We start from the raw sequence: 25,612 nt of genomic DNA, 5'->3' as shown, positions 1-25,612 counted from the left end.
ATGTTATGTTATGTTATGTTATGTTATGTTATGTTATGTTATGTTATTTTGAGACGGAGTCTCACTCTGTCACCCAGGTAGAGTGCAGTGGCACAATCTTGGCTCACTGCAACCATCGTTTCCTGGGTTGAAACAGTTCTCCTGCGTCAGCCTTCCAAGTAGCTGGGATTACAGGTGCCCACCACCACACCTGGCTGATTTTTCCCTCCTGAGTTCAAGCGATTCTCCTGCCTCAACCTCCCAAAGTGTTATTTTTAGTAGTGATGAGGTTTCACCATGTTGGCCAGGCTATCTTGAACTCCTGACCTCAGGTGATCCACCTGCCTCTGCTTCCCAAAATGCTGGGGTTACAGGCATGAGCCACTGCACCCGGCCTTACCTTGACTTTTAAAGCCAACTTTGTTCTTTCTCCAGCTTTTCCCTCGGATTGCACATTCATACAGAGTCAACAAGTGCCCCAAAGAAAAACCCCTGAATTGTGAAAAAAAACAGACATATTTCTCTCCAGAAAAATCAAAGCTAGAATGTTTAGCTATGAAAATGCCTCTCCCACTTAGGCTCAGATCAGATAGCTTCACTGTTGTGGCTCAGAAAGGGGCAGACTCCCTCCTTCCAAATCACCCCGTCACAGAACACCTGTTGCTAAGTAGCAAGCCAGAGGGTTAGACTGAATGCCCCATAAGAGGAGACTTCGAAATGTTGAGCCCTTCAAGTGTAGCCTGTGAAGGAAAATCTTAATCTGTGGGTGACAAAATAAGTGCTTCAGGACCACTTACTCCAAATCTACATTCTGCAATACAGTCCAAGAAAAAAGGCAAAGTGGTAAGGTGCGATGGCTCACGCCTGTGATCTCAACAGCCTGGAAGGCCAAGGCGGGAGGACCACAAGGTCAGGAGTTCGAGACCAGCCTGGCCAATATGGTGAAACCCCGTTTCTACTAAAAATACAAAATAAATTAGCCGAGCGTGGTGGCGCATGCCTGTAATCCCAGCTACTCGGGAGGCTGAGGCAGGAGAATTGTTTGAACCCGGGTGGCAGAGGTTGCAGTCAGCCGAGATCCCACCATTGCACTCCAGCTTGGGCAACGGAGTGAGGCTCCGTCTCAAAAAAAAAAAAAGAAAAGAAAAGGAAAAAGGCAAAGTATCTGTCCATCTCAAAGCCCTGGGCCCCATGACACTTAGCACAGTTGTCCCCACCAGATGGAAATGCTTTCCATGGCATCCCTTCTCCCCGTCTCCCGGGTAGGCACAGTGCTCCCAAGGCTCTCTCAGTCATCAACACTCTCACCCTTTCTTTAAGAATTTCAAAAAATGGGCCGGGCGCGGTGGCTCAAGCCTGTGATCCCAGCACTGTGGGAGGCCGAGGCGGGCGGATCACGAGGTCAGGAGATCAAGACCATCCTGGCTAACACTGTGAAACCCCGTCTCTACTAAAAAATACAAAAAAAAAAAAACTAGCCGGGCGAGGTGGCGGCGCCTGTAGTCCCAGCTACTCGGGAGGCTGAGGCAGGAGAACGGCATGAACCCGGGAGGCGGAGCTTGCAGTGAGCTGAGATCCGGCCACTGCACTCCAGCCTGGGCGACAGAGCGAAACACCATCCCAAAAAAAAAAAAAAAAAAAAAAGAATTTCAAAAACTGATACTGGTTTAATTCTTCTTTTGGCATCTAGGTAAGAATGTTCTTTCCCTGTAATGTTTACTGTGTTCTGGTCTAGTTTCAAAAAGCATAAACAGCCATGCATGGTGGCTCATGCCTATAATCCCAACACTCTGGGAGGCTTGAGCCCAGGAGTTTGAGACCTGCCTGGGTAACATAGTAAAACCCAGTTGCTAAAACAAAACAAAACAAAAGTATAAACACACTGAAATTAAAACATAAAATATTAAGAATAAAAGATGATGTAGAGCCAAAAACCACAGATGAGGCAGTCAACGACGTGACTTAAACACACCACGCCACCTTATCTTTCCTGGAGATACCCTGAGGAAGCCACAGGTTGCAACTGCAAGGCTGCTCCAAGATTACATGTCATTTTGGCCTAACAGTTATTTGAAACAGCAACCTAATCCAACACCAAGCTGGACCATTCTCTCCAAAATAATCCTAACTGTCTTCTGCAATGGGATTTCTGTGCAAGTCAGCCCCAAACTCTGGGAAAGTGGTGCTGTGCTGGGGCCGGAGTTCTCCCAAAGAGCAGAGTGTTGTTTGGAGATTAATACTGAAAGATGCGCTTTCTAAATATCATCAAGAATCTGCTGTAGCTCCTCATCTTCAAACCACCCTTCTAGGCTTGGGATTAGGGCCTTGGACTCCTCAGCAGTCTCTAGGCAAAAGTTGGCCAAGCAAGGCCAACCTAAACGTATGAAGCTTTTCCTAGAGCAGTAAGCTATGAACACTGGCAGTGGTCTCTCTGTTTTTGAAATGGGCTGTGTGTAGTTAAACGTTTGCATGGAGACCTTTGAGAGTTTCTATTCATCCTCTTTACTCTTGTTCTATTGCTTTTGATGCTCCAGAAGCATATGAACTTCTGAATTTAGAAGTGTCTCGGCTGTCTCAAACTCTGGGAAGGATGAGCTGTGAGGCGTCCTCCCCTAAACCACCAGCCTGCGGATCACTGTTGCCGGCTGTCATCACTGCCTCGCACACCACCACCTAGACCGTTAGAGGTGGAAGCATGGAGCCCACAGCCTACATTTTCATACTGTTTAAGCCATTTGGTTACTTATTCTGTTTCCTGTCTTCCTTCTCCATCCCTCCTCTTTTCCTCCTCCCTCCTTTTCTTTTTTCCTCATCTTTCTCCATCCCCGCCAAAGCTTCCTGCATTCCAGCCTGGACAATAGAGTGAGACTCCGTCTCAAAAAAAAAAAAAAGCAAATTCAGCTTAGCCCAGGCTGGAGTGCAGTGGCAAGATCTCACCTCACTGCAACTTCTGCCTCCCAGGTTCAGGTGATCCCCTTGCCTTAGCCCCCCAGTAGTAGCTGGGATTACAGGCATGCGCCACCATCCCCAGCTAATTTTTGTATTTTTAGTACAGACGGGTTTTGTCATGTTGGCTAGGCTGGTCTCAAACTCCTGACCTCAGGTGATCCACCTGCCTCGGCCTCCCCAAGTGCTGAGATTGGAGGGGCGCAGTGGCTCATGCCTGTAATCCTAGCACTAGGGGATGCTGAGGTAGGAGAATCGCTTGAACACTGCACTCCAGCCTGGGCAACACAGCAAGACTCCATTTAAAAAAAAAATGCTGGTACATTTGGGGAATGCTGAATAGTTTCACAGGGTTTACTGCAACCTCCGCCTCCCAGGTTCAGGTGAGAAACTACGAGATTTTTTGAAGAAGGAAGCCACTTCACTCGGCGGGGTTTTTGTTTGTTTGTTTGTTTGTTTGTTTTGAGACAGGGTCTCACTCTGTTGCCCAGACTTGAGTGCAGTGGCTCCATCTCAGCTTACCACAACCTCCGCCTCCCCGGCTCAAGCAATTCTCCTGCCTCAGCACCCCCGAATACCTGGGATTACAGGTGCACGCCTCTACTGCCTGGCTAAGTTTTGCATTTTTAGTGGAGATAGGGTTTCACCATGTTAGCCAGGCTGGTCTTGAACTCCTGACCTCAAACGATCCACCCTCCTCAACCTCCCAAAGTGCTGGCAAAGTGCTGGGATTACAAGCTTGAGCCACCGCGCCTGGCTTCTAGGCTGAATTTGAAAGACCAACAACAGTGGGTAAAAGCAAAAGGCCAAAGGATGGTACATTTGGGGAATGCTGAATAGTTTCACAGGGCTGGCTCACAGTGTCCCTGTGGGGAGAATAGAGAAGAAGACTAAAGTGTAGACAGTGGCCAAACCATGATTTTATTAAATGTATGTGATGAGAAGCTATGAGATTTTTTGAAGAAGGAAGAGATGTTATAGACAACATGATGAACTAGGGTAGAGTACAAACTGTAAGGGGTAAGTCTCAAGGCAAAGAACTAAACTTAGAAGACATAAAAGGACTTAAAGTAATAACCCCAGCCAGGCGTGGAGTCTCACGCCTGTAATCCCAGTGTTTTGCAGGGCTGAGGTGGGAGGATCACTTGCGGCCAGGAGTTTGGGACCAGGCTGGGCACCCTGTCTCTAAAAAGAAAAAAATCTTTAAAATTAGCCAGGTGTGGTGGCATACCCCTGTCATCCTAAGCTACTCGCTAGATTGAGGCAGGAGGATCCCTTTAACTCAGGAATTTGAAGTTACAGTGAGCTATACTCATGTCACTGCGCTCCAGCCTGCATGACAGAGCAAGACCCTGTCTCTTAAAAATAAAAAAAAGGAAATGAAAGAAAAACAGGATAGAATAATATGCAGCATTAAATCGGGAAAATAAATATAAACTCAAGATGTTAAAATAGAAATCTAGCAGTGATGGCTGCATGAATATGCATGTCAAAACTTATCAAAGTATATACCTAAATATGTGCAATTTATGTCAATTAGACCTCAGTAAGGATGTTTGAAAAAATATCTTTTACAGTTTTGTTATTAGAAGGGGCCCAAATGCAGTAACAGCAGCACTTCTGCCCACACTTGTTTGCATTGTTAGCAACCAGATTTTGGTCCCTCATTTTAGTCTAGTATGATTAAAAGGATCAGGCTCTTTGGAGAGTTGCTGATTCCATGTCTCGGAGCAAGGACAATCAACTTGGATCAGAATATCCTGTTGTTGCTAGAAAGCAAGAATGCTTTCAAGAATGCTACAGACAGGCCAGGCATGGTGGCTCACGCCTGTAATCCCAACACTTTGGGAGGCCGAGGCAGGCAGATCACGAGGTCAGGAGTTTGAGACCATCCTGGCTAACACAGTGAAACCTCATCTCTACTACAAATACAAAAAACTAGCCAGGCGTGGTGGCACGCACCTGTAGTGCCATCTACTCAGGAGGCTGAGGCAGGAGAATTGCTTGAACCCGGGAAGCAGAGGTTGCAGTGAGCTGAGATTGTGCCACTGCACTCCAGCCTGGGCGACAGAGCAAGACTCCGTCTCGAAAAACAAAAACGAATGCTACAGACAATGCTAAAAGAATAGAATAGCCAGCTTAAAGGAGATCCACTACCCCACTTATGAATGTCTGAAACTCAAATAAGAAAATAATCATTACAATTTAAAATGCAGCCAGGCGTGGTGGCTCATGCCTGTAGTCCCAGCACTTTCGGAGGCTGAAGTGGGCAGATTGCTTGGGTCCAGGAGTTCAAGACCAGCCTGGACAATATAGTAAAACCCCATCTCTACAAAAAATACAAAAAATTAGCTGGGCATGGTTACGCATACCTGTGGTCCCAGCTACTCGGGAGGGTGAGGTGGCAAGGTCGCGCAAGCCTGGGAGGTTAAGGCTGTGGTAAGCCATGATTGCACCACTGCATTGCAGCAAAGGAAAAAGATGGGGTCTCACTCTGTTGCCCAGACTGACCTAGAACTCTTGGGCTCAAGTGATACCTCTGCCTAAGTCTCCAGAGTAGCTGGGCTTACAAATGCCACCTGGCTAATAATAATTAATTTTTAAAATTGATTTTAGTAAGCAGGAGAGCACTGATATATTTGTAAGTATTATTTCTTCTATCAGGTAGTCCATCCCTCCCTCTCTCCCTCCCCCCCCCCCTCCCCCCTCCCCTCCTTCCCCTCCTTCCCTTCCCTCCCTCCCTTCCCTCCCTTTCTCACTTCCCCCCTTTTCCCCTTCCCCCCTTCCCCTCCCTCCCTGCGTCCCTCCCTCCCTCCCTCCCTTCCTTCCTTCCGTCTGTTTCTTCTATCAAGCACACATTTCTCTCTCCTCTCTGTCTCTCCCAGGCTACAGTGCAGTGGCACAATCATAGCTCACTGCAGCCTTAATTCCTGGGCTTAAGCAATCCTCCTGCCTCAGCCTCCTGAATGACTGTGACTACAGGCATATGCCACCACATCCAGCTAATTTTTTTTTTTTTGGTAGAGATGGGGTCTCACTATATTGCCCAGGCTGATCTCAAACTCCTGGCCTCAAGGGATCTTCCTACCTCACCCTCCCAAAATGTTAGGATTACAGTCATGAACAATTGTGCCTGGCCTCAAATATGTGTTTCTTGTCTCAATCCATGTAGGATGTCTCCAGTGGGGATGATGGAGGAAGGGCATCTGAAAATCCTCTATGAGAGCAAAAAGAACACTTGCAAAATTATCAAAATCAACTTACCTTTTTTTTTAGACAGAATTTTGCTCTGTTGCCCAGGCTGGAGTGCAATGGCGTGGTCTCAGCTCACTGCAACCTCCGCCTCCTGGGTTCAAGCAATTCTCCTGCCTCAGCCTCCTGAGTAGCTAGGATTACAGGCGCCTGCCACCGTGCCTGGTAAATTTTTGTATTTTTAGTAGAGACAGGGTTTCACCATGTTGGCCAGGCTGGTCTTGAACTGCTGACCTCGTAATCCGCCCACCTCGGCCTCCCAAAGCATTGAGATTACAGGCGTGAACCACTGTGCCCGGCCTCAAAATCAACTTTCACAGGACGATTGGACAGAGATTTCTTTAAATGCCTAGAACAAATAAGTCCCCCAGTCTTGCCAAGGAGCTCTGTGTGGTGGGGGGAGCACACTTTCAGTAGTCAAGCAGGCAGTTTGCAACTCTGTGTTAGCCTTCACACAAGCAGGACCTCAGCATCAGCCAGAGGTGAGAGCTTAGGGCCTTTTTCAGGTCTTTCCTGGGCATGTGTATAGCTCTATACTTGCACATGTGCTTCTAGATTCCAAGGAATACGTCAGAGCCTTTCAAGCCTGCCTATGGACATTTCACTTCCCAGCTTTTAAGGTTTTTGGTCAGCTTATTATTTGTTCCAATTCATACTGCTGCTTCAAAGCAACTGTGATGTTAAACAGTTGCCAATGATCATTTTTGAAAACCTGTCTGGGGAAAAGGGTGTTCTCACTGGGACAGTATGATGTTCCAGGCAACTGCCACACAGATCAAATAATGATGGTTCTCTGGAAAGGGGCTTTGGAGGAGCTGCACCTCTTTTCTGTGCTCTCCGGTGACTGCTAAGCTACTGGTTTTCACCATGATCGTGGGGATGTTGGTTTTCTTTTTCTCTTTTTTTTTTGAGATGGAGTTTTACTCTTGTTGTCCAGGCTGGAGTGCAATGGTGCAGTCTCGGCTCACCAAACCTCGGCCTCCCAGGTTCATGCGATTCTGCCTCAGCCTCCCCAGTAGCTGGGATTACAGGCATGTGCCACCATGCCCAGTTAATTTTGTATTTTTAGTAGAGACAGGGTTTCTCCATGTTGGTCATACTGGTCTCAAACTCCCAACCTCAGGTGATCCATCTGCCTTGTCCTCCGAAAATGCTAGGATTACAGGCGTGAGTCACTGTGTCCAGCCAGGATGTGGGTTTTCAAGGCTACCACAGACCTGAGCTGGGGAAGGGAAGATGGAAACGACAGTTAAAACATCACAAAACGGGCCGGGTGCAGTGGCTCACACCTGTAATCCCAGCACTTTGGGAGGCTGAGGTGGGCGGATCATGAAGTCAAGAGATGGAGACCATCTTGGCCAACATGGTGAAGCCCCATCTCTACTAAAAATACAAAAAATTAACTGGGCCTGGTGGCAGGCACCTGTAGTCCCAGCTCCTTGGGAGGCTGAGGCAGAAGAGTTGCTTGAACCCAGGAGGCGGAGGTTGCAGTGAGCCAAGATTGCGCCATTACACTCCAGCCTGAGCCACAAGAGTGAAACTCCGTCTCAAAAAAATAAATAAAATAAAAAATAAAAGCCGAGATAGCTTTATGTTTGCTCCAAGCTAAGACAAAAATTAAGAATTCTTATTTTTAAAAAAGTAAGAATTGCCGGGTGTGGTGGCTCACATCTGTAATCCCAGCACTTTGGGAGACGGAGGCAGGCAGATCACATGAGGCTAGGAGTTCGAGACTAGCCTGGCTAACATGGCAAAACGCCATCTCTACTAAAAATACACACAAAAAAAATTAGCCAGGCATGGTGGCACATGCCTGTAGTCCCAGCTACTCGGGAGGGTGAGGCACAAGAATCATTTGAACCCAGGAGGTGGAGGTTGCAGTGAGCCAAGATCATGCTCCTGCACTACAGCCTGGACAATGGAGCAAGACTGTCTCAAAAAATAAAATAATTTTAAAAAGAAAGTAGGATTCCTGCAGGGTTGGTAAATTTATTGGCTCAGACATAGCACTAAGGACCCAGTCCTTGCAAGAAGCATGTCATCTTGTTCTAAAACTAGTTCCTCTCAAGGCAGCAGTTTGAAGAGTCATGTGCAAACACCATCTAGCCTTCACATAGTCACAGAATCCCTCCAGCCTGCTACCTTTCCTGTCTATTGACCACGACTGGATCAATACCCCTTCCTAAATGGGTCACTGTTAAGGAAAACGCTGCTGTTGGGATTGGTAGAGACAAGTCAGGAATTTACCCTATGGGAAAGATAAGACAACAAACAAAACCTTGCTTCTGCTAGCAAGGCAGGAGCAGGAGATAGCTGGGTGAACAGCTAACAGTATCTGCTGTATTCCTATTGTACACTCTCATAATGGTCTCTCTTTACTGTTGTGATAACACTTAATCACACTGTAATCGCATTGCGTGTCTGGCTTCCATATTAGATTATGAGTAACTTAAGGATGTTGAATGTGTGTCTCATCTTTGTAGCCTACGGGGCTGCCTTATACTGCTGTTGAGCAACTAAATGTTAATTTGAGGCTGAGAAAAGACCAGTGAGTTGAGTGGCTTCCTACTTTTTAGATGATCAGGTTAGGATGACATGTTCTTTCTTCACTTTTCCTATGAAATCTCTTCCAATATGTGTTTTCATTCTTTCTTAAAGCTGATTCAGGGCTGGGTGTGGTGACTCATGCCTGTAATCTCAGCACTTTGGGAGGCCGAGGCGGGTGGATCACCTGAGGCCAAGAGTTCAAGATCAGCCTGGCCAACATGGTGAAACCCCGTCTCTATTAAAAATATAAAAATTAGCCACGCATGGTGGCAGGCGCCTGTAACCCATGCTACTCGGGAGGCTGAGGCAGGAGAATTGCTTGAACCTGGGAGGCAGAAGTTGCAGTGAGCCGAGATCGCACCATTGCACTCCAGCCTGGGCGACAGCAAAAACTCTGTCTCGGGGAGAAAAAAAAAAAAAAAGCGAATTCAGTGTAGTTTCTACTTACCATTCTAGGCCTACTAGACTGACCTCTTTAAGAAGTAGCTTGGCGGCCAGGCGCAGTGGCTCAAGCCTGTAATCCCGGCACTTTAGGAGGCCGAGACGGGCAGATCACGAGGTCAGGAGATCGAGACCATCCTGGCTAACAAGGTGAAACCCCATCTCTACTAAAAAATACAAAAAACTAGCCGGGCGAGGTGGCGGGTGCCTGTAGTCTCAGCTACTCGGGAGGCTGAGGCAGGAGAATGGCATAAACCCGGGAGGCAGAGCTTGCAGTGAGCTGAGATCCGGCCACTGCACTCCAGCTTGGGGGAAAGAGCGAGACCCCGTCTCAAAAAAAAAAAAAAAAAAAAAAAGAAGTAGCTTAGCAAGGCCTTTCTGCACTCATCATTTGCCTTTGTACCAGTATACCAAATATGCAGTAGATGAATTGGGTAATGCCAGAGATAATTATACTATAGTATATAATCAGTTTCCACACTGCTTAGATTTCAGACAGATTCTTTTCCAACTTAGGTATTACCAGTAGAATTCCTAATTGTATACTTTATTTACTCTGGTACCCAGTTATGTTTCACCTTATAATGTGAGCCTTTTTGAATCTCTTGTGTAGACTTTAGGAACATGCCACTTTTTTCATTCTTAGCTCACAGTAAATTATAACTTGGTAGTTGTTATAAAATGATAGTTCTTTAAGCCCTTTCGCCTATTTAAGTCTCCATCTTTACTAACTCTGTTTTGTTTTCTCCTTCTTAAGGTAACAATTTCAAACATACACAGAAGTACACGGAATAGTATAAATAATAAAACCCCATCACTCAACTTCAACAATGATCAACTCATGGCCGATCTTGTTTCTTCTGTATTCCTAACACCCTGCCCCTCTGCTTTGTTTTGAAGTTCAGTCCCACATATTATGCCATTTTATCTGTAAATATTTCAAGATATAAAAGATATGGATTCTACTTTTTAAACGTAGTCTCAGTAGTATCATTACAGCCCCATCAAAATGAAAATCAATAATTTCCTGACACCATCAAATAGCTCATCAATTTTACTACATTTCCTCAATCATTCAATACATGTTTATTTTATTTTATTTTATTATTATTATTTTTTTCTTTTTTTCTTTTTTTTTTTTTGAGACGGAGTCTTGCTCTGTCGCCCAGGCTGGAGTGCAGTGGCCAGATCTCAGCTCACTGCAAGCTCCGCCTCCCGGGTTCACGCCATTCTCCTGCCTCAGCCTCCCGAGTAAGCTGGGACTACAGGCGCCTGCCACCTCGCCCGGCTAGTTTTTTGTATTTTTTAGTAGAGACGGGGCTTCACCTTGTCAGCCAGGAAGGTCTCGATCCCGGGTTTACGCCATTCTCCTGCCTCAGCCTCCTGAGTAGCTGGGACTACAGGCGCCCGCCACCGCGCCTGGCTAGTTTTTTGTATTTTTTTAGTAGAGACGGGGTTTCACCATGTTAGCCAGGATAGTCTCGATCTCCCAACCTCGTGATCCGCCCGTCTCGGCCTCCCAAAGTGCCGGGATTACAGGCTTGAGCCACCACGCCCAGCCTATTATTATTTTTTTGAGACAGAGTCTCGCTCTGTTGCCCAGGCTGGAGTGCAGTGGCGCGATCTCAGCCTTATTGCAACCTCCGCCTCCTGGGTTCAAGTGATTCTCCTGTCTCAGCCTCCCAAGTAGCTGGGATTACAGGCGCACACTACCGTGCCTGGCTAATTTTTTGTATTTTTAGTAGAGATGGGGGTTTCACCATCTTGGCCAGGGTGGTCTTGAACTCCTGACCTCAGGTGATCCACCTGCCTCAGCCTTCCAAAGTGCTGGGATTACAGGCATGAGCCACCGTGCCCGGCTGTGTTTTTTAGTTTTTACAGTTTATGCCAATATAATCTTCCAGTTTACTTTTTCCACAGACCGATTTGGGATGTTGCCCCTGGATGAGCCTGCTATTCTTGTTAGTGAATTCCTAGATCGTTTTCAAAGCCTTTGTCACTTGGACCTCCAGCTTCCTACCCTAAGGCCGGAGGACTTGAAAACTATGGTGAGTTTTTCCTGACTAGGCTGCAAGGGCTTCCAGTTGTTGCCAGCATTTATACCTGAAGCATTTCTTTTAATGACAAGAAGATGCAATTGCTGTGAAGAGAACTGCTTGTCTGTCTCTCAGCTCACTGTTTCAGTCTCCACCAGGAATGTGACTGTTGAGAGTTCCATTTGAATGTTTAAGTATGGTTTTTTAAATGGCATGGATTCAATTTAACATATACGTATATAAGCAGAGAGTTTATTTGGACCAAGTTTTAGGGCTATAACCTGGAAGCATAGATTCAAGTTTGCTCTGAATATATGCTTCCCATAAATTCTATTTTATCTTGATTTATTACTTAAATTATTATTATTATTTTGAGACCGAGTCTCTTTCTGTCATCCAGGCTGGAGTGCAATGGTGTAATCTTTGCTTGCTGCACCCTCCGCCTCCCAGGTCCATGCAATTCTCCTGTCTTAGCCTCCTGAGTAGCTGGGATTACAGGTGTCTGCCACCACACCTGGCTAATTTTTGTATTTTTAGTAGAGATGGGGTTTCACCATATTGGTCAGGCTGTTCTTGAACTCCTCACCTCAGATGATCCACCCACCTCAGCCTCCCAAAGTGCTGGGATTACAGGCATGAGCCGGCTCACCCAGCCTACTTAAACTATTTAACAGAAAATACTGAAATGTGACTGCATATGGTTTATTGCATATCATTTTTCAAAGAAAGTCCAAACTCCTTTCTCCTTGTGAGTAGAAACATTTAAATGCTGTAGTCAGCCTGGGCACGGTGGCTCATGCCTGTAATCCCGGCACTTTGGGAGGCCGAGACGGGAGGATCACGAGGTCAGGAGATCGAGACCATCCTGGCTAACAAGGTGAAACCCCGTCTCTACTAAAAAATACAAAAAACTAGCTGGGCGAGGTGGCGGGTGCCTGTAAGTCTCAGCTACTCGGGAGGCTGAGGCAGGAGAATGGCGTAAACCCGGGAGACAGAGATTACAGTGAGCCGAGATCGTACCATTGCACTCCAGCCTGGGTAACAAGCGCGAAACTCTGTCTCAAAAATGAAATAAAGTAAATGCTCTAGTCAATCTGTACTTTGAAACTGAATATTTACTGTTCCATTTAATCACCCTGTGGGTACTCCATGAAGACAAGCTTTGCTGTAGGAAATAGTAGCCTCTTCAAATTAAGAGAGTGGTACGGGTTTTACCATCAAACTGTTAACTTCCCAAACTCCCCTCCAAGTACTAACCAGGCCTGACCCTGCTTAGCTGCTGAGATCAGACGAGATTGGGCGCATTCAGGGTGGTATGGCCATCGACTGAAACTGTTAACCTCTGATGCTTATTATGAATATAACCCTGTCCCGAGCCAAGGCAATTTTTTTTCACCTGGTCATAGTTCCTTATTTTTCTTAGAACAAAAATAAAGTCTAACAAGCTTTGTCATTCTGTCAAAAAGTAAATTTAGAGCCTGGGGCATGGTGATGCACGCCTGTAGTCCCAGCTACTCGGTAGGCTGAGGTGGGAGGATTGCTTGAGCTCAGGAGTTCAAGACCAGCATGGCCAACATAGTGAGACCCCATCTCTAAATTTTTTTTTTTCTTTAATATTTAAGTAAATTTAGCATCAGGCTAAGACATAAGCAGTAATTTGTTTTCACTATTTGGGTTTGAAGTTTGCAGGTTTCAGGGAAAATCTGCAGCTGATAAATTGAAAACAATTTAGTACTAACAAGAGTTTTGGCAGTTCCAGGGAGACTCCGTCTTTCTCAGTCAGCAGATTCAGGGCAATTCAGAAAGCTTCTGTGCGATACTGTATCCCTGTCCTGGAAGTATTTATTCTCTGTGAAGAGAACTGTCTTCATGTTTGTAATTTCCTTCCTGATTTTCCGCTTGTACTATGTAGGTATGTTATAATGTGTGATTTTTCTTTTTATGGTAGTTGAAATGAAGTTTTTTACTTGGCTCCCTTGTAGTGCTTGACAGAAGACAAGCTCAGTCTTCTCCTACACCTGCTTGAAGAAGAACTTGATCACCGAACTGATGAGAGAAAAACTACAATCAAATTAGGCTCAGACATCCAAGTCCACGTCACTGCCTGTATTCTCTCTGTGTGTGGCTGGTCATGTAGGTGAGTCAGCGAATTTTGCCCGGAGACATGAGCCATGACAACAGCATTACACTTGTATATATCAGTCACTTATCGCATTTAGGAATCACCTGGTGTTTCCCGTGAGAAAAAGAGACAAAGAGAAACTGGGTGAGGGATGGCAGCGAGGAGAATGGATAATAAGAATTAGTAACAAAACCAGAATTGGAATTCAGGAATTCTTGGTGTTTACAACTGAACTTTGTTTATTGTACGGTTGCTTCTCAACTGGGAATTTGTGTTCTATAAACAGTGAACCTCCTTTCGAAAAATAGAAAGAAAATAAGCTCTTTTCTATTTTTAAGAAGGAAAAATAGAAAGGAAGTTATTTTCTATTTTTAGAAAGGAAGAAAAATCCACTTAATTGATAAAAACTACCATAGAAAACACCAGCTGGAGTCTTCTAGGCCCCCATGTTGCTATTTCCATTCCAGCTGCTCAATTTGGCATAGATTCCCACTATCCTTAATCTACCAAAGAGAACATATTTAAAGTAAGATTGGTTCTGACAATAAATAAATCTTTATTTATTTTAAATATGCTCTCTTTGGTAGATTAAGGAATGTTTTTCGTCTAAAGGGAAAAGACTTTAAGAGGGACAAGACAGGCCGGGTACAGTGGCTCACCTGGCCAATGTGGTGAAACCGCATCTCTACTAAAAATACAAAAATTAGCTGGGCATGGTGGCAGGTGCCTGTAATCCCAGCTACTCAGGAGGCTGGGGCAGGAGAATCACTTGAACCCGGGAGGCGGAGGTTGCAGTGAGCCGAGATTGTACCATTGCACTCCAGCCTGGGCAATGAGTAAACTCTATCTCAAGAAAAAAAAAAAAGAAGGACAGGAGAAACCTTTTCGTTGTTGTTGTTGGTCAGGCTGGCCTCAAACTCCAGACCTCAGGACCTCAGGTGATCCACCCTCTTGGCCTCCCAAAGTGCTGGGATTGCAGGCATGAGCCACCGCACCTGGCCGAGAAACTTTTAAAACGTGCCTGTAAAACAGTCTTACCAGAAAGAGCACACTAAGAACCCTAGGTCTTTCTATGGGAAATACATGAGAGATGATGAAGTATGAAGCTGGGGTCCTGAGATTGGAGCTCAGAGGCTCTGACAGGCCATGGTTCCCTGTCCACTGGACTGTTCCAGAAATTGGATGAGATAAAGCATACTTGCGAGACATTACACTTAGTCATTTGGAAATGTTACACTTTGAGAAAATTCTCTTTTTTTTTCATTCCTATCTAGTTCCTCTTTGGAACCCATGCAGCTTTCCCTGATAACATGTTCGCAGTGTATGAGGAAGGTGGGGCTCTGGGGCTTCCAGCAGATTGAATCATCCATGACTGACCTGGATGCATCCTTTGGCCTGACCAGCTCCCCGATCCCAGGCCTTGAGGGGCGACCAGAGCGCTTAGCTCTGGTGCCTGAATCTCCTCGGAGGATGATGACGCGGAGCCAGGATGCCACTTTCTCCCCAGGCTCAGAGCAGGTATGCACTTAGCTTGTTTGGGGTGGACTTTTAAACAACATTCTTGGCAAACATGTTATTGGTAGAAAGTTGGAAATTAATTTAGGTGGATAGGCTTCACTTCCCACTACATTGGTTACAATAGAACATTTCTGTTCACTAATGGAGAAGCTAAATTCAGCCAGACCTGGTGGCTCACGCCTATAATCCCAGCACTTCGGGAGACTGAGGCAGGTGGATCACTTGAAGTCAGGAGTTCAAGACCAGCGTGGCCAACATGGTGAAACCCCGTCTCTACCAAAAATGCAAAAATTAGCTAGGGGTGGTGGCGGGCACCTGTAATCCCAGCTACTTGGGAGGCTAAGGCAGTGCTGACCATCCTCTTGGCCCACAAACAGTCTAGCCAGCCAGCTGAACTTGGGAGGCAGAGGTTGCAGTGAGCCAAGATCGCCTCACTGCACTCCAGCCTTGGAAACAAAGCGAGATTCTGTCTCAAAAAGAAGAAGATTAAAGAAAGAAGTATCATTAATATCATTCGTGTACTTCCATTATCTCCCCTTTCCTTCAGGCTGAAAAGAGCCCTGGTCCCATTGTCTCTCGAACTCGGAGCTGGGACTCTTCCAGTCCTGTTGACCGTCCTGAGCCAGAGGCTGCTAGCCCCACCACCAGAACTCGCCCAGTGACCCGAAGCATGGGAACAGGAGACACCCCTGGAATGGAGGTACCATCTAGCCCTCTGCGGAAAGCCAAACGAGCTCGCCTCTGCTCCTCCAGCAGTTCGGTGAGTCCACCGTGCATGTAGCAGTGGCTGAGCAGAAACAGCATGTTGGGCTCTCCCTGGGCAGCACGGAGAAGCAGGCATGAGCCCTTCCGTGGTCCAATGCAAAAAGTAGACCCTGTGAATAAGTTTAAAGTTGGGTGACCAAAGGGGAAAAATGTCAGTCATGTATTTTGCTCCTTTTTGCTCCTTTGGGGTGGATTCTGGAGAAATAATAGATATTTCAGGCAAATGGAACAGCAGTGTGATACAGGGACAAACCTGATATGGCAGTGGTCCCCAACTTTTTTGGCACCAGGGACCGTTTTCATGGAAGACCATTTTTCCACGGACCAGGGTTGGGAGGATGGTTTCGGGATGATACAAGCACATTACATGTATTGTGTACTTTATTTCTATTATTATTATATTGTAATATATAATGAAATAATTATACAACTCACCGTAATATAGAATCACTGGGAACCCTGAGCTTGTTTTCCTGCAACTAGATGATCTCATCTGGGGGTGATGGGAAACAGTGACAGACATCAGGTGTCAGACTCTCATAAGGAGCCCGAAGTCTAGATCCCTCACATGTGCAGTTCACAGTAGGGTTCCTGCTCCTGTGAGAATCTAATGCCACTGCTGATCTGACAGGAAGCAGAGCCCAGGTGGTAATGCAAACAATGGGGAGTGGCTGTAAATTCAGATGAAGCTTTGCTTGCCTGCCTGCTGCTCACCTCCTGCTGTGCGACCTGGTACCCATCCATGGCCTGGGGGTTGGGTATCCCTTATCCCCTGTGATAACGTGTAGTTTGTTTAACACAAAAGGAGTGAAAAAAAATAAAGAAAATGCGAGGAAAATGTGTAGGCAAAGTTTAAAGGAGAGCATAAATACTCGAAGTATAGGTAGTTGTGAGATTCTGGACTTGAGGACTAATAGCAGTGTCTCCCTGAACCTACCTAGCGTCTACCCCTGAATGCTATTTCTTTTTCTCCTTCCTCAGGACACATCTTCCCGAAGCTTCTTTGATCCCACTTCTCAGCATAGAGACTGGTGCCCTTGGGTGAATATCACACTTGGCAAAGAAAGCAGGGAGAATGGTGGAACTGAACCAGATGCCAGTGCCCCAGCAGAGCCAGGCTGGAAAGCAGTGCTGACCATCCTCTTGGCCCACAAACAGTCTAGCCAGCCAGCTGAAACGGACTCCGTGGTGAGATAAGCCATTGCCTTGTATGTGGGCAGCACTTGCTGTGTATAGGAGGAGGAGCAGAGGCTGGTCCTGTAATTAGCACCCTGCCTGCCTTCAGCTCCCATACATCAAGTTATTTGGGTTTGTTTGTTTGTAAACAGTTTGTTTTCTGAGATGGAGTTTCGTTCTTGTTGCCCAGGCTGGAGTCCAATGGTGCAATCTCAGCTCACTACAACCTCCGTCTCCTGGGTTCAAGTAATTATCCTGCCTTAGCTGCCCAAGTAGCTGGGATTACAGGTGCCTGCCACCATGCCCGGCTAATTTTGTATTTTTTAATAGATGGGGTTTCGCCATGTTGGCCACGCTGGTCTCAAACTCCTGACCTCAGGTTATCCACCCGCCTCGGCCTCCCAAAGTGCTGGGATTACAGGCATGAGCCACCGTGCCCGGCTTACACGTCAAGTTAGACTCATTCTGCTTTAGTCCTAGGGAATAGGCATAGAACCGGTTCGTCTTTCTGCAGTTTAGCATATGGCATTCCATCAAGTTCTGATAAATTCTTTTGTTCTCCTAAATAAAATGACTCCAAGTAGAAAAGGAGTACAGAAACAGAAATAGATGAATAGGCAGCTGCTCCGGCCTCATGTTGCAGACAGCTGCTTTTTCCTTCAGTTGCTATCACTTGCACTTGGAGCCTGGCCAGTTAACTTAGCTGTTTGGAGCACTCGGCTCTGACACCAAAATGATGCTTTCATTCCGCACGCCGGGCACATTACTCTGTTCTACAGCCCAGACTGTGACTCTGCTAGCCATTGCAGCCATGACTGCTGTGGGTTACAAATGTGGGTGACAACTGAGAAGAAAAGTCAAGTGTTTGCTCTGTTTAAAGATTGGAAGTGATAGGCTGGGCAATACAGAATCAATCATGAAAACTGGGTTCTCTCCTTGGCTGGCTCACTCCCAGATTTTCCTTGTAGCTTGTAACAATTTCTGACCTGTATAACTTTCAAGGACAAAGTAAAATAATACTTGTCAGCAGATATTTATGAGCAGCACTCCTAGATTCATAGTTTTCTAGGGTTACAGGATTCCACTGGAGGGAACTATTGTAATGCTAAAAGTCCAACAATGCATGGCTTGCGTGGTGGCTCACGCCTGTAATCCTAGCACTTTGGGAGGCCAAGGTGAATGGATCACCTGAGGTCAAGAGTTTGAGACCAGCCTGGCCAACATGGTGAAACCTCGTCTCTACTAAAAATACAAAAAAAAAATGAGCCGGGTGTGGTGGCAGGCACCTGTAATCCCAGCTACTTGGGAGGCTGAGGCTGGAGAATCACTTGAACCCAGGAGGCGGGGGTTGCAGTGAGCCAAGATCGTGCCATTGCACTCCAGCCTGGGCTTCAGAGAGCGACTCTATCTCAAAAAAAATAAAAATAAAAATAAATGTGTATTAGTACCCTCAGTAAATATGCAGGTGAAAGTTTTCCAAGTTTTCACAGAAAAAAAAAAAAATCTGCATTTCTCTACCTAGATCTTCAGGAACTAGTACATTGGCAGTTTTCAATAAGACTCCTCTCTCTCACTGCCATATGAAAAAGAAAGCCCATGGGGTTTTGTTTTTGTTTTGTAGTGGGAAAAGTTGGCCTCATAATTGGCCCTGGATTCCAGAACTTTTAAGATCTTTTTTTTTTTCTTTTTTTTTGGTAGTGTCTTTTAACCTTCTGACAGCTGCTGCGACTGGATGCTAGAAAGCTTAATGAGACTGTGTGGTAAAGGATCCTGATGTTTGAAAAAAAAGTATATACCGAGGCCAGGTGCAGTGGCTCATGCCTGTGATCCCAGCACTTTGGGACTCTGAGGCAGGGGGTCACCTGAGGTCAGGAGTTCGAGACCAGCCTGGCCAACATGGCAAAACCCTGCCTCTACTGAAAATACAAAAATTAGGCAGGCCTGTTGGCATGCGCCTGTAGTCCCAGCTACTCCAGAGGCTGAGGCAGGAGAATCGGGAGGTGGAGGTTGCAGTGAGCCGAGATCGCGCTATTACACTCCAGCCTGGGCAACAGAGTGAGACTCGCTTTCAAAAAAAAAAAGAAAGAAAAAAGTGTATACCATTTTTTCAACTCATGTTTCTTTCAACTTTGTCATTCTATTAACTAAATTTCCCTCAGTCATTAGTAAAAGTTCAAACTTTTTCCTCCTGGAACTTATTGAAACATCCTCAAAGAGGATAGATTTTTTAAAAACTGAAAGTGAAAGTGGGCTGGGCGTGGTGGCTCACGCCTGTAATCCCAGCACTTTGGGAGGCCGAGGCAGGCAGATCACGAGGTCAGGAGATCGACACCATCCTGGCCAACACGGTGAAATTCCATCTCTACTAAAAATACAAAAATTAGCAGGGCATGGTGGCACATGCCTGTAATCTCAGCTACTCAGGAGGCTGAGGCAGGAGAATCGCTTGAACTAGGGAGTCGGAGGTTGCAGTGAGCTGAGATCACACCACAGCACTCCAGCCTGGGTGACATTGAACATGTCATATGAGAAACTGGAGGTAACTGTGGATCATCTTGCTAGACATTCTTTGCACTCTCACTGAAGCCCTTTCTGCATGGAACATTTGCTCTTTATTGTGACGCTCAAAGGCAGGCAGAACCAAGTGTTCTGATTCACCAAGAGCTTTTGTCTCCTAAGGAATTACTTTGTCTCCCTTTACCACCATTTCTCAGAATCTCAGAGTACTTCATTGGCATAATCAGATGGCAGTGAGATTCTTCCTATTACTAGCACTGCTAGCTAAAACATAAAGCGGTGAAGACCAAGGCCAGAGCTTAAACTCACAGGGGTCATTCAACTCTGTTTTTATTACTTGGTTTATACTGTTGACCTCAGCTAGGCATCACATAAGTATAAATGCTTATTCACAAGAAATAATGAACTAGGGCCAATTCAGCATCATGAATGAAAAACTAGTGCAAAACATGCGCTGCAGTAACGGCAAGTCAGAAGTGTCATCCACAAGTACAAAGATGAGGACAGACACAGATGCCTGAAGGGAGGATATGTGCCGTGTCTTAGAGGCTCAGAGTGTGTTAACAGGAGTCTGACAGTAGAACATCAGCCCCTCGATCTTTAGTCTGACTTTAGGTATACATTATGTATAGCATACTACAAAGTGAATTTTTACTCAGTCCTAGACATATCCGGATCATTGGGGGACAAATGATTTATCCTTTGTCTCTATCAAAGAACCTAATCACTAATAATAAGCTTTTCTACCTACAGAGTCTCTCTGAGAAATCAAGGAAAGTATTCCGAATATTTCGGCAGTGGGAATCTCTATGCTCATCCTGAAGATATTCCAGCCCCTTCCTGGAGAGAGCTGGAATGCGAGTGACTTCTGGAAAAAATAAGGCTGAGTTCCTTTGGGTCAGCTGACGCTAAGTTTTTCCTGTTCTGGGTTAATCATAAGGAGCCCCCTGCCATAGCAAAGGCGGGGAGTGTCAACTGTCTGCATCTGGCTGAGGGAGACTCGTTTCCTTTCAGGGATGTGGACAGGGTAAGGGCAGCAAGCCTGATTCTGTTGAAGGAGTGCAAGGTTTAACAGACCAGAAGGAGGACTAAGGACCTGAGCACCCATTTCAGCATCTTCAGTGTGAGGTGGCGTTCTGAGGACTCTTCTATCCCAGGAGTATGACAGCATGTATTAATAAAATATTTGCTAAGATTCTCATTGTTGGAGAACTGTTTTCACCCTGGCCTTGTGGGCTGGAGACAACGTCAGTAGAACATTCGACTTTTGATTTTCAGATTGGCTGCGAAGCCTAAAATTTGTGATTCCAGTCAAGGAGGTATAATCTTTCCTAAACCAAAAAAGCAAGATGATTTTCATTAGGCCACCAGGAAATTTCCTGGTGTGTTATAGTGAATGGTAAGCTGATAATTTTCTCCTTGCTTTGATAATAACAGAATAAAACAGTGTAATGGGGAGGAAGACACTTCAGAAGAGATCCTTCTCCATGTGCCATTGAATGCATGACTCCCTCGGTTGGGCTTCCCCAAGAATCGCTGCTTTTGGGGGATCATCAGTTCTTGTGGTAGAGAAGGTGGACCCTGAACTGCCCACTGATAAAGTAACCATGACCTAACAAAGGCTAGAAAGTGATTATTCTCTGATATGCCATGTTCTTAGTCACTGAGATTATTTTATTTTATACTTTTGTACTGAAGTATTTTAAAGAAAATGACGGACATAATATTTTACTCACAGTTTAATCTCTAAAAAATAGAACCTAGGCCAGGTGCGGTAGCTCACGTCTATAATCTAGCACTTTGGGAGGCCAAGGCGGGTGGATCACTTGAGGTCAGCAGTTCAAGACCAGCCTAGATAACATGGTGAAACCCCATCTTTACTAAAAATACAAAAATTAGCTGGGCTTGGTGACAGGTGCCTGGAGTCCCAGCTACTGGAGAGGCTGAGGCAGGAGAATCATTTGAACCCAGGAGGCAGAAGCTACAGTGAGCCGAGATCATTCACTGTAATCCAGCCTGGGTGACAGAGCGAGACTCTGTCTCATTTATATATATATATATATATATAACTTTTCTCCTACATATTACACCCAACAAAAATTAATCCAACCGGGCGTGGTAGCTCACGCCTGTAATCCCAGCACTTTGGGAGGCCAAGGTGGGCAGATCACCTGAGGTCAGGAGTTCAAGATCAGCCTGACCAACGTGGTGAAACCCTGTCTCTACTAAAAATACAAAAATCAGCCGGATGTGGTGGTGCACACCTCTAATCCCAGCTACTCAGGAGGCTGAGGCAGGAGAATCGCTTGAACCCGGGAGGTGGAGGTTACAGTGAGCTGTCACACCATTGCACTCCAGCCTGGCCAACAGAGGGAGACTCTGTCTCAAAAAAAAAAAGCGGGGGGGGGCAGATCACCTGGGGTCAGGAGTTTGAGACCAGCCTGACCAAAATGGAGAAACCCCACCTCTACTAAAAATACAAAATTAGCTGGGTGTGGTGGCGCATGCCTGTAATCCCAGCTACTCGGTAGGCTAAGGGAGGAGAATCGCTTGAACCTGAGAGGCAGAGGTTGTGGTGAGCTGAGATTGTGCCATTGCACTCCAGCCTGGGCAAAGAGCGAAACTCCGCCTGGAAATAATAATAATAATCCCTGAATATCATCTAATACCACCTAGTCTACATTCAAAATTCCTGATTGTTCCAAATACACTGTTTACATCTGAATTGCCCAAACCAGGACATGATCATGAGTTGCGTAACTCATTTTAATCTAAAGGGCAGTCTTTTCTTTCATGCATGTCAGATTTTAAATTTGTCATTTTTCAATCTTAGCTTTTAAAAGGTAAAGTCTCTCCTACACCAATCTTTTATCAATGGACAAAGCCAGGTAGAGGCTGTCTAGGTTGCTTTTCTAGGTGTGTTCTCTTACTTTAGGCCATGGTAAGTGACTTGTTTATTGTTGGTCTCCAGGTCTCCCTTAGAAGGAGACTAGAAAGGAGACCTCAAGTCTCTCCACTACCGTTTTTAATTTATACTCCCCTCAAAAGTATTTACACTTATTTAAAATAGACAAGACTCCACATTTTTTTTTTATTTGTATGTATTTTGAAATCATAGGCTAGGAACGGTGGCTTACACTTGTAATCCCAGCACTTTGGAAGGCCAAGGGGGGCAGATCATCTGAGATCAGGAGTTCAAGACCATTCTGGCCAACATGGCAAAACCCCATCTCTACTAAAAATACAAAAATTAGCCAGGTACGGTGGCATGCACCTGTAGTCCCAGCTACTCTGGAGGCAGAATCAGGAGAATCGCTGGAACCTGGGGGCGGAGGCTGCAGTGAGCCGAGATGGCCGGCATTGCACTCCAGCCTCGACGTCAGAGCAACAGTCTGGGTCAAAAAATAAAAATAAAATAAAATCATAAATGGAAGCAGAGGCCAGGCATAATGCCTCATGCCTATAATCCCAACACTGGGAGGCTGAGGCAGAAGGATCACTCAAGTCTAGGAGTTCAAGACCAGCCTGGGCAACAAGGAGAAACCCTGTCTTACGAAAAATAGAAAAAAATTAGTGAAGTATGGTGGCTTTCACCTGTAGTCTCAGCTACTCAGGATGCTGAGCTGGAACGATCTCTTGAGCCCAGAAAGGCAGACTGCAGTGAGCTGAGATCACGCTGCTGTACTCACTCCAGCCTGGGCAAGAGTGAGAGACCCTGTCTAAATAAAAATAAATTGAAGCAGATTGAGACTGTGTAATTCAAGAAACATTCTCTTTTGTGTCTGAGGCACTGTGCTAGCCCTTACAGATGAATGACTACCTAGTTTCTGCCTCTAAGAAGTATATAGGCCAGGCCAGAAGACACACTGGTATATAAATGTTGCACAGGACAAACTGCTAAATGCTGTAGTCTAGGAGAGGTATAAAAAAGAAAGAAGTTAATGGTCACATATCACTGGGAAGAGCTTTGAGGAAGGTGTAGATTTGAGCTGGTCCTTGGACATGAGTGGGAGATGTAGGCTCCATGAGAACAGGGACTTTGTCCTGGTTTTAATCTCAGCACTCGAAACAGTGCCTGACACGTGATAGACCCTCAGTTAAAAATATGCACATCTGAGACTGAGGGAGCATTGTAAGCAAATGAGCAGCATGTAGGCTATGTTCCAGGAAGAGCAGGTATTCTCCTGTGGCTAGAACTCTGTGTTGAGTAGAAAAGAAAGGAAAAGGAAATGGAAGTTGGGCCAGATTAGAGACTTGCATGTTATACTAAGGAGTCTGGACTTGATTCTATAGGGAAAGAGAAACTCTTAAAGAATATTTGGGGCTGGGCGTGGTGGTTCATGCCTGTAATCCCAGCACTTTGGGAGGCTGAGGTGGATGGATCACTTGAGGTCTGGAGTTCAAGACCAGTCTGGCCAACATGGTAAAAGCCCGTCTCTACTAAAAATACAAAAGTTAGCTGGGTGTGGTGGCACATGCCTATAATCCCAGCTACTTGGGAGGCTGAGGCAGGAGAATCTCTTGAACCTGGGAGATGAAGGTTGTAGTGAGCTGAGGTCATGCCACTGCACTCCAGCTTGGGTGACAGAGCAAGACTCAGTCTCAAAAAAAAAAAAAAAAAATATATATATATATATATATATATATATGCAGGAGAATGACATTTGTGCTTAGGAAGATAATAGCCTGCATTAGGGAAGACAAGAAGGATTTAATGGAAGTGTGAAGGCAGCGGCCATGGCAGTTGCAATGGGGCATACTTTGATAGAAATCTCAACAATGACTTCGTGATTGGTGTTGGGCATGAGAGGGGGAAGAATTACAGATGACCTTGAGGTTGAGGCCTAACCAAGATAGAGAACCCCTCAGGTGTTGATAGATGATAATAGTTTTTTACTTTTACTTACTTTTTATTGAGTTCAGTTTCATATGAAGATATCTGTCTAGAAATGGAGTTCAGGAGAGGAGGATTCAGTGTGTTGAAGAAATCAAAGGTATTGTTTCCAATGCTTAAAATCAGCTGGGAGTGGTGGCACACACCTGTAGTTCCAGCTACTTAGGAGGCTGAAGCGGGAGGATTGCTTGAGCCCAGGAGTCCAAGACTAGCCTAGGTGACACAGAGGACCTCGTCTTTAAAAAAAAAAAAAAAAGCTTAAGACCTATAGAGCCATGTAGAGTGAAGCTCTCAACCTCGTTGTCTTATCACAAGAGATCTTAGTGCCATCTTCTTTAACAGCATGAGTTCAAGTCTACATGTCAGCGTTTCTGGAGAATATGCTACTGAGCTGGAGTGAGTATTCTTTCAAACATACTCATTCCAGTTTAGTCGCGTAATGGGGTGTTCTCAGATGGGACTGAGTGCGTGAGCTTCCTTTCCCAAAGCATCTGTTCTCTTCCACACCCCAAGACATCCTTTTAACCCCAAGCCCTATTCATTCGTCTTGTGGTTTGTTCCTATAAACGTTTTTAGTTTGGCCTTTCTAGGAACCTAGTCTTCCCGATTTGATTCTTTATTTGAATTTTTTTTTTTTTTTTTTTTTTTTTTTTTTTGAGACAGAGTCTTGCTCTGTTGCCCAGGCTGGAGTGCAGTGGTGTGATCTGCCTCCTGGGTTCAAGCAATTCTCCTGCCTCAGCCTCCCAAGTAGCAGGGATTACAGGTGCAAGCCACCATGCCCGGCTCATTTTTGTATTTTTAGTAGAGACAGGGTTTTGCCATGTTGGCCAGGCTAGTCTCAAACTCCTGACCTCAAGTGATCTGCCTGTCTCAGCCTCCCAAAGTGCTGGGATTACAGGCGTGAGCCACCGCGCCTGGCCTGAATTTTTTTTTTTCCTTTTGTTAGAGCCCTTTAAAGAAGAAAATTGCCTGAAGTTTCATTTTGCTGCTTGACTATCCACAAAGGTAGCATTATAAGTTGGCATTCTAAGGAATTTTTCCACTTGTGTTAGCCACATTAGGTAGCTTATGAGGATCCTGTGTGATTTCTGTGTTGTTTCCTGCTGGTAAATAGAACTTCAGCACCTTCCTCCTGACCTCCCAGGCCAGCACCTTCTTTTACAGTGCTTGGTCAGTGATCAGGACAGGTGGTGGCATGTTGAAGAGCCCTTGCCATTCCAGATTATTCATACCCCATTATGTCAGTGCCCCCAACCTTCAGATTCTCCTTTCACTAATTTTCTCCACTAAATCCTTTAGGATTCTGTGTTTTAACAAGGTTGCATTCCCCATTCAAGTGGATTTTGTTTTTACCGAGAAGACTGAAGCTCAAAGACATCTAATAACTAGCTGTCATATAGCTAGAATGAGGCAGAGCCA

The 25,612-nt window shown here is 45.5% G+C and overlaps 1 protein-coding gene and 1 pseudogene across 5 annotated transcripts in view; one reads left to right on the top strand and one right to left on the bottom strand.

The window, feature by feature from the left end:
- Window positions 1-20,500, top strand: part of ZC3HC1 (zinc finger C3HC-type containing 1) — a 35,835-nt gene extending 15,335 nt beyond the window's left edge. Inside the window, exons 5-11 of one of the 5 annotated variants that reach the window (XR_002730819.1) lie at window positions 11,086-11,213; window positions 13,184-13,338; window positions 14,598-14,841; window positions 15,389-15,601; window positions 16,588-16,794; window positions 20,053-20,196; window positions 20,314-20,500. Coding sequence is in view for 4 of the 5 variants with exons in the window: in XM_023207866.1 (XP_023063634.1) it covers window positions 11,086-11,213; window positions 13,184-13,338; window positions 14,598-14,841; window positions 15,389-15,601; window positions 16,588-16,794; window positions 20,053-20,121 (1,016 nt within the window). In the remaining variant the exon portion in view is untranslated. Of the gene's footprint in view, window positions 1-11,085; window positions 11,214-13,183; window positions 13,339-14,597; window positions 14,842-15,388; window positions 15,602-16,587; window positions 16,795-20,052 lie in introns of all 5 variants that reach the window. The other 4 variants (XM_023207866.1, XM_023207867.1, XM_023207865.1 and 1 more) reach the window with 4 other exon arrangements.
- LOC111539863 lies at window positions 2,213-2,631 on the bottom strand (annotated as a pseudogene).
- Window positions 20,501-25,612: the final 5,112 nt, after the last annotated feature.

The sequence above is a fragment of the Piliocolobus tephrosceles genome, chromosome 8 (assembly GCF_002776525.5).
Source record: "Piliocolobus tephrosceles isolate RC106 chromosome 8, ASM277652v3, whole genome shotgun sequence".
Lineage (NCBI taxonomy): Eukaryota > Metazoa > Chordata > Mammalia > Primates > Cercopithecidae > Piliocolobus > Piliocolobus tephrosceles.
Note: the sequence above shows the minus strand (reverse complement) of the source record. Positions and strands in the feature narration are given on the sequence as shown.